General features: G+C 38.0%; 2 protein-coding genes across 4 annotated transcripts in view; one reads left to right on the forward strand and one right to left on the reverse strand.

The window, feature by feature from the left end:
* Positions 1 to 6,747, reverse strand: part of METTL15 (methyltransferase 15, mitochondrial 12S rRNA N4-cytidine) — a 280,004-nt gene extending 273,257 nt beyond the window's left edge. The window contains exons 1-2 of the mRNA XM_007497205.3: positions 6,451 to 6,747; positions 2,650 to 2,937 (exon numbers count right to left, since the gene is read on the reverse strand). Coding sequence (XP_007497267.2) covers positions 2,650 to 2,919 — 270 coding nt within the window. The 5' untranslated portion in view covers positions 2,920 to 2,937; positions 6,451 to 6,747. The remainder of the gene's footprint in view (positions 1 to 2,649; positions 2,938 to 6,450) is intronic.
* A 1,937-nt stretch (positions 6,748 to 8,684) lies between these two features.
* Positions 8,685 to 17,679, forward strand: part of KIF18A (kinesin family member 18A) — a 110,110-nt gene continuing 101,115 nt past the window's right edge. The window contains exon 1 of one of the 3 annotated variants that reach the window (XM_056801993.1): positions 8,685 to 9,048. The gene's annotated coding sequence lies outside the window, so the exon portion shown is untranslated. The other 2 variants (XR_008912762.1, XM_056801994.1) reach the window with 2 other exon arrangements.

The raw sequence follows: 17,679 nt of genomic DNA on the forward strand, positions 1-17,679 counted from the left end.
CTACTGAAAACAATAATTAATTAAACTTTACATTTATATATATGGCTGATGATCATAGCTGGAATGTTCACCCTTCTCACTACTCCTGACATTACTGCTTTCCTTCATGACTTACCTTCTACAGAAAGCATTCCCTCTCTCCTATACCCAAGCCAAATGTACCTTCTCCTCTAAGATTACCTTCCTTCCACTCTATATACCTTATAAACACCTTTTCATTACTATTTTATCTTCTCTATTAGAATGTAAGCCCCTAAAAAATAAAAACTTTTTTGCTTTTCTTCGTTTCCCAAGCAAATTGCCAAAGATGATATACGAGGAAAAGTCAGTGTTGGTGGCATTATGAGAAGATAGCCACTCTGGTACATTATTGGTGGAGTTATACAACCATTTTGTAAAACAATTTAGAATCATGCAAATAGATGACCTAGTAATTCCACAAGTAGGTTTATATCCCAAGGAAGCCATTTATAATAAACCAATCTCCACAAATATCTAATTTATAGCAAGAAATTTTTGTGATAATAAAGAACTGGAAACAAAGAATATGCCTACCAATTCCGAAAAACCTAAACAAATTGTGGTACATGAATGTAATAGAATATTACCACAGTATAAGAAGTGATGAATACAGAGAAACAGAGAACGTTTTACATGAATGGATACAGAGTGGAGTAGGCAGAGCCAAGAAAATAATATACACAACAACTGTAACAATGTAAATGGAAAGGACTACTAAAAAAAGAGTGAATATTGTGAAATTATAAAGAGCAATTCACAGCTTGAAAGAAGAGATACAAGAAGATACTTCCATTTTCATATCTTTGAACAAGTGGGAGGAAGGTCCTTAAAAGTTGCTATGTTGCACCTATTTTCAGATTTTTTTCAATATATCAATCAGTTATGCTGCTTTTATTTCCCTTTTTGTCTTTAAAAATTCTATTTCTTATATGGGTGATTCTCTGGGAAAGAAAAAGGTTAAACTATTGAGGAAAATTATGCAAAATGTGATACCAAAAAAACATTAATAAAAACTTATTTGGGAAGAGAAAGAGTATAAGTACTCCTTTGAGGGCAGGGGAATGACTTTGCGTTTTTTGTCTTTCTTTGTATCTTCTGAATTGAGCATAGTACACTAGCACACAGGAAACCATGTTAAGGTCTGCAAAATACTTTAAGTGTCCAAAAAGTGAAGTGCAACCAGGGGAAAATCCCTTAAAATCTCAGACCTTCACTTCCTGATGTGTAAAACGGGATAATAATCTCTGCCACATCTCACATCATATAAACTGCAATATGATATACAGAGCAATTATTAATTTTATTAAATGATATTCCCTATTACCCCTGGGTCACAGTTATTAAATAACAGAGCAAAGCCTCAAAGCAAGGTAGAGAAGTAATAGGTCATCTGAGAGGTCTACTAACACTGCCAACATAGGAAAAGAAAAAAGAATGAAGTGTCTAGAATGTTGTTCTATTGGGGAGGATTTAGAATAAAACCAGAGAATAAATCATACAGGATGAGGTCTGATGCAGATTCAATCTACCTCCATGGATAGTTATTGAAGCTGGCAAGGTCTTAGGCTTCAACAATGATGAAATTAATAATCTACCAAAATCACCAGTACTCCAATTTTTAAGGAAAGGAAAAATATCTTTGAAGGATCAAAATGGAGAGTAAGTTTATATTTTCATAGATCTTTTTGTGCTAATGAAGCTATAAAATTAACACCAAAAGTAGTAACTAACAATTTGTCAAAAAAAGTAACAATTCAGCTTTGGAAATAATAATTTCATCCATAATGACAGATAGAATCCAAAGGCTTGAGAGGATCTCACTTTTCACTATTTCAGAAACCATATAGATTTTCTTTGGTCAGATCATATATATAAACCTACAAAGAATTATACTGTCTTTAAGTTTTAATAAAGTCTACAATGTCTTAAAAGAAATCTAATTCAATGGGTATGTTCAGTATGTTCTCTGTTCTTCCAAATATATTTCGCAAAATTACTAAACTAGATTCAGATGTTTTTTGCATTCATGCCTATAGTTATAGATAGGTCATGCTTTTTTTGTAGGTGAATGTTGCAGTAAAAAATACTTTATTATTTTACAGTCTATATATTCCACCTAAGGAGAGAGAAATAAGGGAAAATAATGTCTTTGAGTTGGTAAAATTTTAGGAACATTAATCATTTGGCTGCCTACATTTTAATACTAACAGTAAGGAGTTTATTAATATTTCCTGTCCAACAATCTGAAAGACCATCTAAAAATTGACTACCTAAATATTAAATAAAATTAAATATGGATAGCTTCCCTACCATAGATGACAAGCTGACATATGAAAAAGAATAATGAGTAAAGTTTAGCTTAGGCTATATATGCCCAAAAGGCAGGAAATACTACTTAGTAGAGTAGTCATCTTTAGCTGAAAATAGCTGTGTCTATAGGGTAAAAAGGAATGAGATGAAGGTCAAGATATAAAAATTACAATAGAACTTTCTAGGAAAATAGCTATATTAAAGTTGTTCTTTTAAAACAAATGTGTAGTTATGATACAGTTTTTACCATTTGTCTTTAAGATACAAACTTGTACATTTTTAAAATAATCAGCTAAACAGAAAAACCAGTTAACTCACCTGCCCTTGTCGTGGTGCTAAACAATTAATAACTTCATTGACCATCACTGGTATGTGTAATTTTTTCATAGTTTCATGATTTTCGCTTTGAGAGCTATGTATTTCCTGACCTTTGGACCCACTTGCATGCTCTCCCTCTTCAATTTCATTGTGCCAGCTGACCGAAGAATGAATTTCTTTTGTGCTTCTGCCTATATTGAATATGCCAGATTCAAAACTGTATGGGAAGAATCTTTTGTAGACTCTGCAAAGATACTGGTATTGAAGCATATTGAAAGTTCATATGATCTGGAAGGAAAAAAAATAATCCATATGAACTTTTTTTCATTTAAACAATATTTATGGATAATGCAAAGTTGAAAATTCTGGAAGTATGATTCCTTCAGAGTATACTAAAAACTAAAAAGAAAAACTACTACTTTCTGAAACTTAATCATACAAGTCATAATTTATTTGAACATCTTAGCCAAAAAATGTTGAGTCCTCTTCTTACATGGAGCAAAGAGCCTAAAGAAAAAAAAAGAGATGGCCATTTTCCAAAAGTGTCCCAGTTTGTAAATGGAATTCTGATTGAACATCTATTTTTTACCACAGTCATTGTCATATTATTACTTTTGATTTAAAACATTTGAGGAAGATGATAAATATTATATGCTTATCACATGAACTTATTTGTTTTAATCATTTGTAAAAAAAAATTTAATTTGGAGTGTAATTTCTGCTTTTTTGTTTGTTTATTAGGAAGAAGTAAAAATTTTTTTAATCTGCAAAGACCAATTTTATTTAAAACAACCAGCAACTATATCATGTCAATATTGATGGATTGTACTTTTAAAATCTTGGATTCTCATTTCTTTTTAGAATTACTTTTATACATTAATATTTCAACTAATTACATTTATTACAAATTAAGTGACACACTTTTGAAATCCAAGTAAAAAAAATTATTTTGTGAATGATTCCTGTTCTTATTTCTCTGTGCCTCCCTCATCACCTATATATTATGGTTCTCTATTCTTTTTTTCTTTAACCCTTACAGTCTCTCAGAATTAATACTAAGTATCATTCTCAGGCAGAAGAGCTATAAGGTCTAAGCAATTTGGACTTAAGTGACTTGCCCAGGGTCACACAGATAGGAAACACCTGAGGCTGAATTTGATCCAAGGCCTGGTACTATATCAATGGTGCTACCTATCTGTCCCTAGGTTTCTCTGTTCTTTTAAAAAAAATGTTTATATGATACTGCTACCCTCTCATCTTTTTGTATTCAGAACCAAATGTCTGTATAAATCTTTTTTTCCATGTTTCTGTCCACTTTTTCATGTCTGACTCACTCCTCAACTTCTTTCAATCAAACTTTATGTTTCTTACATCTGTTCATTTTTTCTCTTTATTATGAAAATTATTGCTTCAGAGAACAAAATTACAATTCAGATAAAAAAATTGAAATTGAATAAATATAATGTTCATCTCTAGATAAAATTCATTGGCATATTGTAGCTATTTTCCCAGATGATGTTAAACAATATTCCCATTCTTATAAAAATGTAACTACCTAATTAATCATCATTCCAAAAAACTTTTTTATTTCAGCAGAAACAGTCAAATCACAGGGGGAAGTTAAACTTCCTAAAATACAATTGTGGGTATTCAACCTCCCAACAAGACAACAGAAATCATTCTACTTCCAAAATATTCCAAAAAGATTCATAAGATCTTGTCTAAAAAGATTCCTCCTTTCAGAAGATAAAATGATAAAGATTGAAAAGGTGATCATGCAAAAATCTGCAAAAACAGGGGGCAACTGGGTGGCTCAGTAGATTGAGAGCCAGGCCTAGAGATGGGAGGTTCTAGGTTCAAATTTGGCCTCAGACTGTGTGACCCTGGGCACTTGACCCCTATTGCCTAGCCCTTACTGCTCTTCTGCCTTGGAACCAATATACAGTATTGATTCTAAGACAGAAGGTAAGGGTTTAATTTTGTTTTAAAATATGCAAAAATATGAACCTGAAAATGTGGTACAATTGAACAAATTATCAAGGGAAAAGATTTTACTTAGTTTAAGTTCAAAGAGAAACAAAGGTAAACAATACACTGCCCAAAATATAGCTGAGAATAGCTCATTAAAAGGGAAAAAAACTGAACAAGGGTATATAGAGAAAAAAAACTATGTCAATATAGTAAAATGTCAACAGAATAAACAGTAATATTATACATGGTAAAAACTAGAAACTGGTAAGGAAGGTAAAATGATAACAATTTGAACATAAAATAATGCCTTCTATTTTTCAGAATAACACCAACTACTCTGCTATCTGATAGTAAGACTGACATTTATACACATGCGTACATATATACATATATACTCAGAATCACAGGTTCTCAAAGGTGAAAATGACCTCAGAGGCATATAGTCTAGTCCTTAACTGAAAAATAATGTCATATCCACCCCACCCCAGAGTATCCAGTTTTTGGTTAAGAAATTCTGTCATTTCTTTCATCTTTGGAAATAGGAAGAAATATTATATTTTAGACAATTAAAATCAAGTAAGTCTGGTTTTGGTTCATTGTCCAAAGTATGTAAGCATGTGTATAAAGTGGTAGATTCCATTCATCCAGGTTTTAGTAATAAACAGAGGAAGCACTAGGTTCAATAATTAGGATCAAACTAAAAAAGTTCATTGTAATGGAGGAAATAAAAATGAAGAGAAGAAATATTGGAAATTCTGGGAAAGTAGCACTAACATTTCATTAGCCTTTTGAATGCTTTTAAAAAAAATCAGATTTTGTAAAGGCACTCAAACAATAATCAGAAAAGGGAAACCTTTTCTGAGTTCAAGTGCCTAGAGGGCAAATTCAAACTGTTTGTGAGCCCCCAGATTACCCCAGGGAGTAGAGGGAGAATTTGCTTGCTTTGGGCAACTGGACAGTGGGTTGGGGCTTGCAAAAAAATATCCTTAGGCACTGGGAAGTGGGGGAAAAAGAGCAACTCTGTGAGTGCTGGCTCTCTTCACTTATGCTAAGCACGAAGATATTAGAAAGACCTAGGGGGTATAGGGGTTTAGAAACCAAAAGATGGGGGGAGGCGGGGAATAATGCCTTAGCTTAACTGAGAAAGTTTTCTCTATACGACTAATAAATACATTTTAAGGTAGCACGCCTCACTTATTTTCTGATTTATTGACTAGTCCCTTAGGTTCTCTAAATTGTAAAGGAAATTATTTTTTGGGATCAGAGATAGGAAGTCTAGACTTAAAGGAAGATCTCAGGTAAAAACTTGGCTTGGATTTGCTGCATGAAATTTGTCAAGGCTCTCAGCCTGCCAGAGTCTCCTCATCTGTAAAACTGGGATAACAATAGCACCCACTTTTCAGAGTTGTGTAAAGTGCTTTGCAAATCTAAAAGCACTATCTATATTATCATTATTACGATTCTCCTTCAATGTGAACTGAAAATGGTGATTCTTTCCCATGTACCTTTTCAGAACCTGGGTGCTGTGGCTTTCCTCCCCGGCTTTCGGGGCTTGATTTTTGTCTCAAACCCAACAGTGGAAGCTGCCCCCCTCTTTCCCTTCCTCCTTGTCCCCCCCAGAGCCCCCTGCATGGCTGCACCCAGTTATCAGTTTGGACATGGTCGCCAACACCCCCCCCCCCGCCACACCCCAAGTGGCTGTCAGACCGCTTCCCCGCCCCAGGGGAGATGACCGCAGGCCGGCCGCAGGCCCCCCCAAGCTAACCCCCGAAGGCTTCCCTTTCCTTCTCTGCCAAGACCGCGGCAGTTCAGGGGGAGGGTCTTCCTCACCTGGCTCGGACTGGAGGACTTAAGTCCAGCTCGCTCTAACTGGCCTCAACCTGGGCCCTGAAGGCCGAGTAGGGGCCGAGCGAAGCGGCCACAAGTGGCCCGGAGGGAAAGGCCACGTACAGGGAAAGCGCCAAGGAAGGACGCGCGGGGCCCGGTTCCCCCGGCAACCAGCGGCTTAGTCTTTGGTTCCGGGGGCTAGAAGCCAAGTACCCGGCTAAGCTTCAGAGCGGTGGGCTGACCGCGCCCCCATCCCTCTGAACTGGCCAGTGAACCTCCGCACAGCCTCCCAAGCCAAAAAAGCCATCTCGGGTTTTTTCCACAGTTTCTTTACTCCCGAAAGCTGGACATTGTTCACCTGACAAAGAGCTGCCTCACATACTTTTCATAGTTCTTTTTTTTTTTTTTGTGTACTAGCGCCAAATTAGGAGGGGTGGGGGTTGGGGACAAAATGGAATGACAATAATTGTAGCTTTTGGATTCTGAAAATCATGTTAATGTGAGGAAAGCTGAGAGATGAAAAACATGCAAGATTAGCCATCTTCATTTGGTGCAATACTGTATTTAGCTAGGCAGGGAACCGATCCATTTGATTATAAATCCTGGTAAGAAAAACAGACCAGGCCACTGTAAAATGTCAAAAATTAACAGATAAAAGCATGATCCTATGACTAAAATTTCCTTGTTAAAGGGGTCAGTGCAATTGTCAGACAAAAAAGAGATAAAGATGTACCAGCTTCGAGGGTAAATAAATTCTATATTGCCCCTACCAAATTCTATCATTCTTCTTATTTAATCTTATAACTGGACTATAACGATTAGTGCAAATGTATGCAAATTATTTTTAGAATTTTCTCCCATACTGTCCTAGGATTAGAAAATGGGTTTCTGTGGACATTTGTTTAAAAATACACAATCCCTGCTCTTTCCACACACTTTGCTTCTCATCTTTGCATCTTGGCTTCCTTTCATTCCTAGCCAAAATCTTTTTAGTATTTTCCCTCTTATTATCTCCAAATTATCATATACATATTTTTTCAGCTTTTAGCTCAGTGCTTGGTACATAGTGCTTAATAAATGATTGTTAAGTGACAACTTGAATCTAAGTTAGTTTTATTGTCCAAGGAATGCAACAGAATTGAAGGAGTCAATTCACAATTTTTAATAGTAAGAATGGCTCAGATTCTATAGCATCATGAAGTTTACAAAGCTCTTCACACATTATTTCACTTGGATAGCCAGCCAGTATTGAGGTGAACTTATGTGTATAACAGCCATGCTTTCCTCTGTTTTTTAATTCTTTGAGTTAGACTGGGTTTAAATTCTGTCTCCTGATGCATAGTTTGACCATGAACAATTGTCTCATCCTAAACTACCCTCTGCCTTCCCACTTATCACTATAATTTAGAAAAATTGTTCATTAGCATTGACGTTATTTGTTGAATTCGCAAATGCAGAGCAATTGGAAAAATTGTTTTAGTGTGTTTTAATAGATAGATGAAGAAAAAGAATCCTGATAAAAGTCTTTTATTCATGGCCGTATCCATTTTATGGCTTTTTTTTTTTTTACCACTCATACTCTCTAATAACAAATACATAAGTTTAGAGGAAAGGATGCCCACCTGTTTTACCATTTATATGCCCTAGTAATTCAAAAGTAAATAAAACAGCTAAGTATGGCTGTTTAGCTGCTAATATGCCCCAATAATATGAAAGTATTAATAAGGAGTAAAGGATGACTGTCTTGCTATTATAAACTCTGATTTTTAAAAAGTACTAACAAATGAAGCATAGAAGCCAAATCAAGTGCCTAATTAAAAAAAAAAAAACAACATATTTTCAAATGAACATATGCCATAGAAAGGAAATTCTTCCCAGGTTTGCCACTTCGATATCTTACAAATTTTTACAAGTTTGTAAGGAAAAAAATTATTCCCACAGCATCCATTTCAACTCCCAATGAGGTGTATGATCTTACAACACTTCAAAGAACCCCTTCAAATCTTAACACACCAAGTCAATTTTTATGTTTTTCTCAATTATTTTAGATTTATGAGGCCAGCTGGGATCACGAAGACAGACTTGGAGAAGCTAGATCTGAAGTAACGCCTGTTCAAGGGGAGCCCAAATAATTCAGTCAATAAGCATTTATTGAGCACTTCCTATTTGCAGGGCACAGATCAAAGCGCTGGGGTGCAAAGCCAGGAAAAGACTGCGCTTGCGCTGCCCTCGAGGCGTTCACAATCTGACCGGGAATCAAAGCACAAGTAACCAAGTACACAAGATCAAATTAAATGGGGCTTCCAGGCAGGCAAAGGACAGAGGCTTTCAGGAACAAGAAGCCTGAGAAGAGACCTGGGCCTACAGTCGCTTGACACACGCAGGGGAATGGAGCAAGAGAGCCCTCCTGGCAGCTCCCGCGACGCCGTTCAGCTACAGCTCAGCCTCCAACGGTTGTCGCCGAGCCAGTCCAACCACCGCCGTTGCCAGGGTGACACAAGGGCCCTACAGGCTCCAGCACGGGCCAATGTAGCTCGGGTACGTACACGCGCAGCTGCGTTCGGCAGACGGGATGACGTCACGCGGGCGACAGCCAATGAGGTGAGCCGGGAAAGTGACTGGCGTGGGTTTGAATCTGTAGTAAGGAGCGGGCCCAAGTAAGGACCCCTCACCACAGCTGTGGCGGTGTTGGCGGCGGCAGCGGCGGCGGCGGCGGCAGCGGGGTCAGGCGCGGCTTCGGGGAGCTTGGGCCGCCGTGGGGTGAGTGAGAGCAGAGGATGGGGGGACCGTGGCTGGGAATGCCGGGACTGCAGCTGCCTCTCTACCTTCATGGCCCGGGTCCCGCCAAGGCGATTGGCCCCTGAAGGAGCGTCCACTCTAGTGAGCTGGGGGCGGGGCCCTCCGTTTCAAAACATACGCCCCAAAGGAGGGAAAAATGGGAATCCTCCCAACCCTACCCGCCACCTTAGAGTCTTTGAGCCACCTGAACGTAACTCAGCTTGGAGGAGCTGAAGTCAGAACCTCCTTCACACCTGTCTTGTTCATTTCTGTCTCTCAACTAAATGGGAGTGGTAACAGCCCATTCCGCACTGGGCAGGGATAGGGGGTATGAGGATTCCAGGAGGCAGTGACTAGGCCTTTGGAGAAGATTGTGAGAGGGCAGAGGATCCAGTGTGATCACGCTTGTATAGCGTCTAGCAGTTACCTACATGTAATAGGTGCTAAATAAATGCACGTTTCCCTCCGTAGATGCTAAGAGATCTGAGTCCAAATCCATGGAACAGCCAACCAGACGTTTTCATTGATAGTGTATTTTGGACAATTGTAACACAATGTAATATATAATATAATGCATCTAGATACATTGCATAATATATGCAATAACATATGTAATTATTAAGTGCTTACATAGTGCAAAACTCCTAGGCACTGGAGATACAAATACAAGCAAGCAAGATTGTCTCTGCCCTCAAGAAGCTTACATCCTAAAATAACAACTAATAAAACAATATTAGTATTCTGATATGGCTTATTCAGCCAAAGCCTGTTACATCCTTTGTATCTGGAGCCATCAGTCTTTGTGCAACTCTGCATCACTTAAGTACAATTTATTTCTGAATCAAAAGACAGTACCCAGTAATGTCACTTTAAAACTCCTGGAGTTTGAAAGACAGACAACCAATTAAGCGTTTACTAGATGAAATGTTCTGTAACTATAAAATGTAAACAGCATTCCCTCATGTACCTGACGTTCTTCAAGAGGGCATAATAATAATTATCATAGTTTACAGCTATTTGTCTAAAAGTTGCCAGGGCTCATTACTTCTAGTATCCTAATTGAATCCTCACAGCAACCTTGTGAGGCTGGTATTATAAGCATTCATATGCCCTTTTTACTGATGAGGTTAGGGAGGCTCACTCACTAAATGATAAGTTCCTTTCCATTATATGTGTGTGTGTGTGTGTGTGTTTGTTTTAATTTCTCTGTGTTGTATGTCAGGCAGCCCACAGTAGAGGTATTTTCCCTCTCTTTGGTAGGTGACTGTTCACAGTCTTTCTTGTTGATCCAAGTCCAGGCTTGGAGGCAGGAACTGGGTTTTGATGTGCTGGTGTTCTTCTATCATGCCCATAGCTCTTCACCTTGCTTGTCTTCCTGAAGCTATCGGCACAACTTTCACTGATATATGTAATGTTTGACCTTCTCTGGAATTTATTTGAAAAATGGGATAGAAATGTGTCATCAACATTATTATTAAAAAATGGATTGTATGCTTTTGAAAAAAATATACTTTACATTTTGCAAAACGCTTTCTTATGCCAGCCCAATGAAGTAGATAGTGCTGGTGTCGAAGAGTGTACCAAAAGTCTTAGGGTGGTTTTAAACACTAGTAGCTTTGAATAACCAACCCTCTGTTATCCCCAAATTACAGATTAGGAGGCTGAAGGTTCACTCAAAGAGATCATGTAAATTGGGCTGTGATGGTAATAACTTGCATAAATATAAAGATAACACTGGGCTCGTGGCAGCCTTTCCATATAGAAGTGTTATCATCTCAATTTTACTCAAGAGGTGACTTATCCACAGTTGCTTGGCCAGTAAATTTGTAAATTAAGATTAATACTCACTTCTCTGCTGACTCCATATACAGCACTATCTACAGTGCCATATTAATACTGGCAAAGGAGGCATTCAAAGTCCTTTGCTTAGACTTAGCTTTTTGGTTTATCTTGAAAAGGTTTTTTGTCTTGTTTAGAAAATGGAGAGTTCAGAGGATGAGGGAAGAATAAGGATTATAGATGTTATAGAGAATAAAGTAGCAAATGTGGAAAACCTGAGTTCAAATCCATGCTTTGACACTTACTAGCTATGTGGTACAGAGTAAATTATTTAACCTCTGCCTTAATTTCCTCACTGTAAATGGGAATAATAATGGTACCTACTTCCTAGAGTTGTGAGGATCAGATGAGAAAGTGCCTAGCACTGTACTTTACGTGGTACATAGTAAGCACTATGTAAATGTTAGCTATTATGAATATTACTGATGTTATCATAGCTTTGGGCCTTGAAGATATCTTGAACACCATCCAGTTCCCAACCCCTTCATTTCATGGATGAAGAACTAGAAGCTCCAGTGGATAGCAAGACTTTTCCAAGGTCACAGAGCAAGAAGCATAGCTGGGATTTAAATCCAGGTGTTTATCTCCAAATTGAATTTCTACTCCCATGGCACCATATGTGTCCACCTTGAAGAGATGGCTTCTGGGCTGAGCCCAACTGAAAGCTAAGAAGTCTCAGTTTTGAGGGGCAGAAATGAGGAATGAGTATATCCCACAAGTGGGAAACTAACTCATTTCTCTGTAATCAAGTTATTCCCATGATAACAATATGATCAAAGAAAGTCACAGATATTATCACAATGGACCTGGAATCAGAGGGTGGGGTGATAAATTTAAAATTTCTGGTAGTCCAGTTTGCCTGGGAAGGATGAGCTAAAGCAAGATGAACAGCCTTACATGTTTCATTCTAGACATAATATTTAGCCAGCTTTTAAAGCAGAGAAGTGATCTGATTAGACCTTCACTTGAGGAAGATGGTTTTGGCAGCTGAGTAGTTAGAACAGAAGAGAAAGACACAAAAAGGCAGAGAAAACTTAGGAAGCTCTCCTAGGCCAGTGTACTATCCATTAATCCTCTGTTGCTTGATATTTTAAAGAATGTTCTCCTGTGTCTACACATTTGGGAAGAGCAGCCTTGATCTGCCTCCAGTTAGAAACCTAACTATTGCCTTCTTTCATATGCATATGTATTCAGGTTTGCACAAGTTGGATACCTGCTTAGGTGAACAGTGTTCCTAAGGAGGTGACATGTCATCTCTGACATGTATAACCCTAGAATTGTTAGCTTGTGCCTTTTGCCTACCTTGCTTCATTCAGTTCAATCACTGACTGGCTAAGTTGTGCCACCTTAACTTGGATTGTGATTACTTCTTTGTGTTTATATTGGTGCCCTACCTGAATCTGTAAGAGCAGAAACTTAAAAATACTTTTTTGTCTTTGTAATGCCATTTCTTTGCCAAAAATAGTTTTTTTCGTGTTTCTCTTAGAATTGAATTGAATTGAATTTCTTACCCAGACAAGAACTAGAGGAAAGAAATGATGAGGTGAAGTCTGAGCTGTACTTAAGATGAAGGCAGAGGTCTGGGAGATGGGATGTCATGGATGGAAAACAACTAGGAGATCAGTTTGATTAGAAGGGGAAGTATAGGAAGGTAAAGTTTAATAAGACTAATATTTGAAGGGGCAGTGAAGTGGCTCAGTGGATAGGAAGTCTGGCTCAAAGATGGAAGACTCTAGGTTCAAATTTGGCCTCAAACACGTACTAGCTGTAAGACCTTGGGCAAGTCATTGAACCTCAGTTTCCCAGCTCTTCCCACTCTTCTTCTTTGGAACTGATTCTTTGTAGCGATTCTAAGATGAAAGGTAAGGGGGATTTTTTGTTGTTTTTTTTTTTTAAGGCGTGAAAGGTATGTGGAATCCATATTGGAGAGGACCATGATTGACAGCCTAGGATTTCATATTTAGTTCTGAAGACATTGATTAGTTTTGCTGTTCAAGCATTTTCAGTCACATCCAACTCTTTGTGAACCCTTTGGGGATTTTTTGATTCACTGGAATAGTTTGCCATTTCTTTCTCCAGCTCATTTTACAGATATAGAAACTGAGACAAACAGGATTAAGTGACTTGTCCAGGGTCACACAGCTAGGACATATCTGAGGCTGAACTTGAACTCAAGTCTTCCTCACTTTAAGCCCATTGCTCTATCCACTTGAGCCACCTCACTGCCCATCAGATAAGTAGTTTATTTTATTAATTTATTAATTTTTTTTTAAATCCTTACCCTTCTTCCATCTTGGAATACTGTGTATTGGTTCCAAGGCAGAAGAGTGGTAAGGGTTAGGCAATGGGGGGTCAAGTGGCTTGCCCAGGGTCATACAGCTAGGAAGTGGCTGAGGTCAGATTTGAACCTAGGACCTCCCATCTCGAGGCTTGGCTCTCAATCCACTGTGCTACCCAGCTGCCCCTCGGATAGGTATTTTAAAAATATCAATTTACCAACTGTAATAAATGTAATAGAAGATGGATTGAAAGAGCAATGACTAGATATCAGATAATGGGGTATTGTAGAGTTCCACATAGATGTTAAAGAGGGCCTAAGGTTGAATGGGTAGAGAAAATAGCCCAGACGGTAGGAGAGGTGAAGATATACTTAAGACAACTTGGCAAATGATCAGGTATAGAAATAAGAAAAGTCAAGGATGACTCCAAGGAGGCAAATCTTACAAACATAAGAATAATGATACCCTCCACAAAAAAGAGTAAGTTTGGAAGAATTTCAAGGGAAATAGCTGCTCCTTTTGAGACTTGTTGAGTATAAGATGCCTTCAGGACATCCTGATGATGATGTCCTATTAGCAGTTGCCTGTACTGATAGTAAGAGGACTAGAGAGAGCTAGAGAAGTGCAAAATGAAGACAACAATGAATGTACAGCCCATCTCAGAAGCTTATTATAAGGATTAAATGTGATATTACATATGTACTTTATAATTCTAAAGTATTATATGAATAGAAGTTATTGTTACACTTGCTGTATTACCTTTGCAAATATATAGTAACTCAAAGAAATAGATAGGAAGGTCCAGGACAGAGCCATAGGAAATACTCACACTTGATAAGTGGAAATTGGATGATGTTCCAACTAAGGAAATTAAGAATATACAGTCACAAGGTAGGAGGAAAGCCAAGACATTTCAGGGAAGACAAACTGGGTAGCAAAGAGAGTGAATAAACATTTAGTAAACACCTAATATATGCCAGACACTGTGCTTAGTCCTTTACAAATATTATTTCATTTGATACTAAAGACAAACCTGGAAAGTAAGTGCTAGTACGATCCCTATTTTACTGGTGAGAAGACTAAGGCAAGCAGAGGTTAAGTGATTTGCACAGGGTTACACAGCTAAGTGTTTGAGGCTGTATTTCAATTCAGATCTTTCTATCTCCAGACCTATCTACTCTACTATCTTCAAAAGCTCCACAATTCTAACAATAATAACTGAGAAAAGACCATTAGATTTGCTGCTGAATAATACTTCGATGAACTTGAGTTTCTAAAGAACTTTTTAATAACTAATTGACTCCTAGATAACTCACCATACATCATAGGAAATCATAGGATTTATAGCTGGGAAATAATCTGGACATCAGCCTTATGCCCCTATTTACAAACTGAGGCCCATGCAGGAGATTGGACTTACTCATTATACAGATAGTTTTAAAGTTGGGATTCAAATCCAGGTTTTCTAATTCCAAATTGAATATTCTTTTGACAACATTGTTAAAAAGCATATTTTGTTCCAGTCTGTAATCATACCCCTTCTTCATTCTACTCTATAAAAATGCCTTATTCTGTCAATTCTCCTACCGCCATGTATATAATAGAGGCACAGTATCTCAGCGGGACTGACAGCCAGGCTGATTGGTTTCTCCTCCTACAGCTGAATTTGCCTGGTCTTTCCTAAGGATTGTGGAAAGTAAGGGAGGCGATAGCATTGATGATCATTACAGAGTGGAGGTGAAAAACCCAAGTGATCATATGCTTTTCCCAGTTAAAAGAAGTGACAGTTTTGACCAAGGGTTGTGTGCTTTTAACTGCTATCTCAGTTCAATCTCTTTCCTCACAATTCACCTCCCACACACTATGTATTTCTTATTTTATTGATGTTAGACGCAGAGTTGAGAAAGTAAATCTGTCTATTAAGAACTGATTTGCTGTCAGTAAAAATAAAAATTGGCCACAAACTATGAAAAATGTGGGACAGATGCTGGCCCATATAATATAATCTTATCTATACTGTAAAGCATTAGTCTCATCTTAATGCCCTCTTCAGAATCATGGTAATTGCGTAACCACTAGTAAGAAGCATGCCTCTTTAACATACTTAGGCCATTCAATACTGGCCTGATCATTAGGTACTTCACCCCATCTTCCCAGCTTGGAACTAATTATTTTATAAAGGTGAGAGATGACACCTATTTTTGAACTTGATTTGAATTTGAATCAGTTTTCTAGAAAAAATATATAAATCACATAGTATCACAAAATTACAAAGCAAACAACCCACTACAACTGTTGAAAACATTTCCCCTCCTCTTATCTTCAACTCTTTCCTCAACTATACCCCCTTTCAGTGGAAAAATTAGCTTCTCTGCTTTGATCTCTTTGCTGCCCATCCCTCATTTCTTCCTTTTCTGTGGTCTTTGTTGAGGTAGCCCTTCTTAACAAAGCCAGGTTTACTACATGGATCCTTGATCCCATTCTCTATTTCTCTAACAAAGTGATATTTCTACCCAATTATCTGTCTTCTCTCTCACTCTAATCTTCATTCTCTCCTTACTTAGAGACACCTTCTCTCCTACATGCAGACATATTAGACATTATCCAAAGCTCTCCCATCTTTAAAAAACCAGTAGTCTACAAACCATCATGCTTTATCTGTCCTTTCTTTCTCTGCTAAACTCTTTGAAAAAGATATCTGAAAGGAGTCTATCTTTCCTCTTTAACCCTCTGTAGTCAGACTATCAGTCTCATTATTCAATTGAAACTTCCCTCCCCAAAATTGCCAGTGGTCTTCTGTTTGCCAAATCTAATAATTTTTTTTCTAAATTCTCATCCTTTTTGACCTCTCTTCAACATTTGATGCTATTGACCTGCCCTCCCCTCTAGGAGATCTGGATTTTCATGATACTGCTCTCTCCTAATTTCTTTTCAGTTCAATAAGCATTTATTAAGCACCTGGTATGTACCAAATACTCCACTAAATACTGGAGATAGGAATGAAAAAGAAAGGTAATTTTTGCCCTCAAAGAACTTATAATCTAACAGGGGCAATCACCATGCTTTTTTTGTTGAAAGTTGAAAAGGAAAGGAGCTGCAGGGGAGGATACCAGAGGGCACCCAGTGCATTGCCAAACTAAGCTGCAGATAGAGAGTACAATGAGCTGCAAAATCCTGTTTTAGCCTCCTTTAAAGGAAAGCTTTCAGAGTTGAGTCCTTTCTATCCTTAAAAATTCCTATCCAAAGGGAAGGGAGACTGAGGGAGGTTGAAGGTGCTGAGTATAACATAAGATTTATGTTCATCAGCTTATCCAGGAGGGCATCTTATTGGAATTCTCTATCAGTCTTCTTCACTCAACCCACTGATTATAGGTATATGCCAAGACTCTGTGCTGGGCCCTATTCTTTGTTCTCTATAATTTCATACTTGGGTTCAGTTGTTAGCTCCCATAGTAATGACTCCCAGATTTCTCTATGCAGCCCTAATTATTCTCCTGATTTCCAGGACCAACTGTCTGTCTATTGGATATTTAGAACTGAATACCCATAGGTATCCCAAACTCAACATATCTGAAGCAGAATTTATCTTCCTTTTTCCCTAGCAGCCCAAACTTACACTGCTTTGTCCTTCCATCTTATTGTTGAGAACACTACCATTTTTCCAGATCCTGACATTTAATTAGCCGGATCTTATCAATTTTACTTCCTCTACTTCCTCAACACATCTGTAATACAACTCCTTCTCTCTTCACATAACTGCCTCCTAGTTCAGACCCTTACTTACTTTTCCCATGAAGAATTGCAGAAGCTTCCTAACTGGTCCACACATCCCTTCCCTCTGGACTATCTTCCACACAGTCACTTAGTGATTTTCCTATATTTCTGACTATGTCCATCAACATGGTTCAAAATAAAACTCCAGTCCATCCCCATTTCCTCTAGAATCAAATATAACATCCTTTTGGCATTAAGAATTCTTTACAACTGGGCCCCATCCACTTCCTTCCATTCTCCTTTCACACTATTTCTCTCCCAGTGCTCCAGACTTTAGCCATACTGGCCATCTTGCTGTTCCCCATAGATAATACAAAGCTCTGTTCATGTGTCTGCTATGGCAGTGAACATTGCCCAAACCTAGAATGTTCTCCCTCATCACTTCTGACTCTGAGTCTATGGCTTCCTTCAAGATATAACATAAGAACTATATTCAGTATTCTCTTTCCAGTCCCAGAATACTAGTGCCTTCCCATCGAAGGTACCTTTTTTCTGCTTTCTTGTTTATAGACTTATATAGGTCCTTGGGGTCTCTTGTGATAGAATAATGAAAGTCAAAGTA

This window comes from Monodelphis domestica, chromosome 6 (assembly GCF_027887165.1).
Source record: "Monodelphis domestica isolate mMonDom1 chromosome 6, mMonDom1.pri, whole genome shotgun sequence".
NCBI lineage: Eukaryota > Metazoa > Chordata > Mammalia > Didelphimorphia > Didelphidae > Monodelphis > Monodelphis domestica.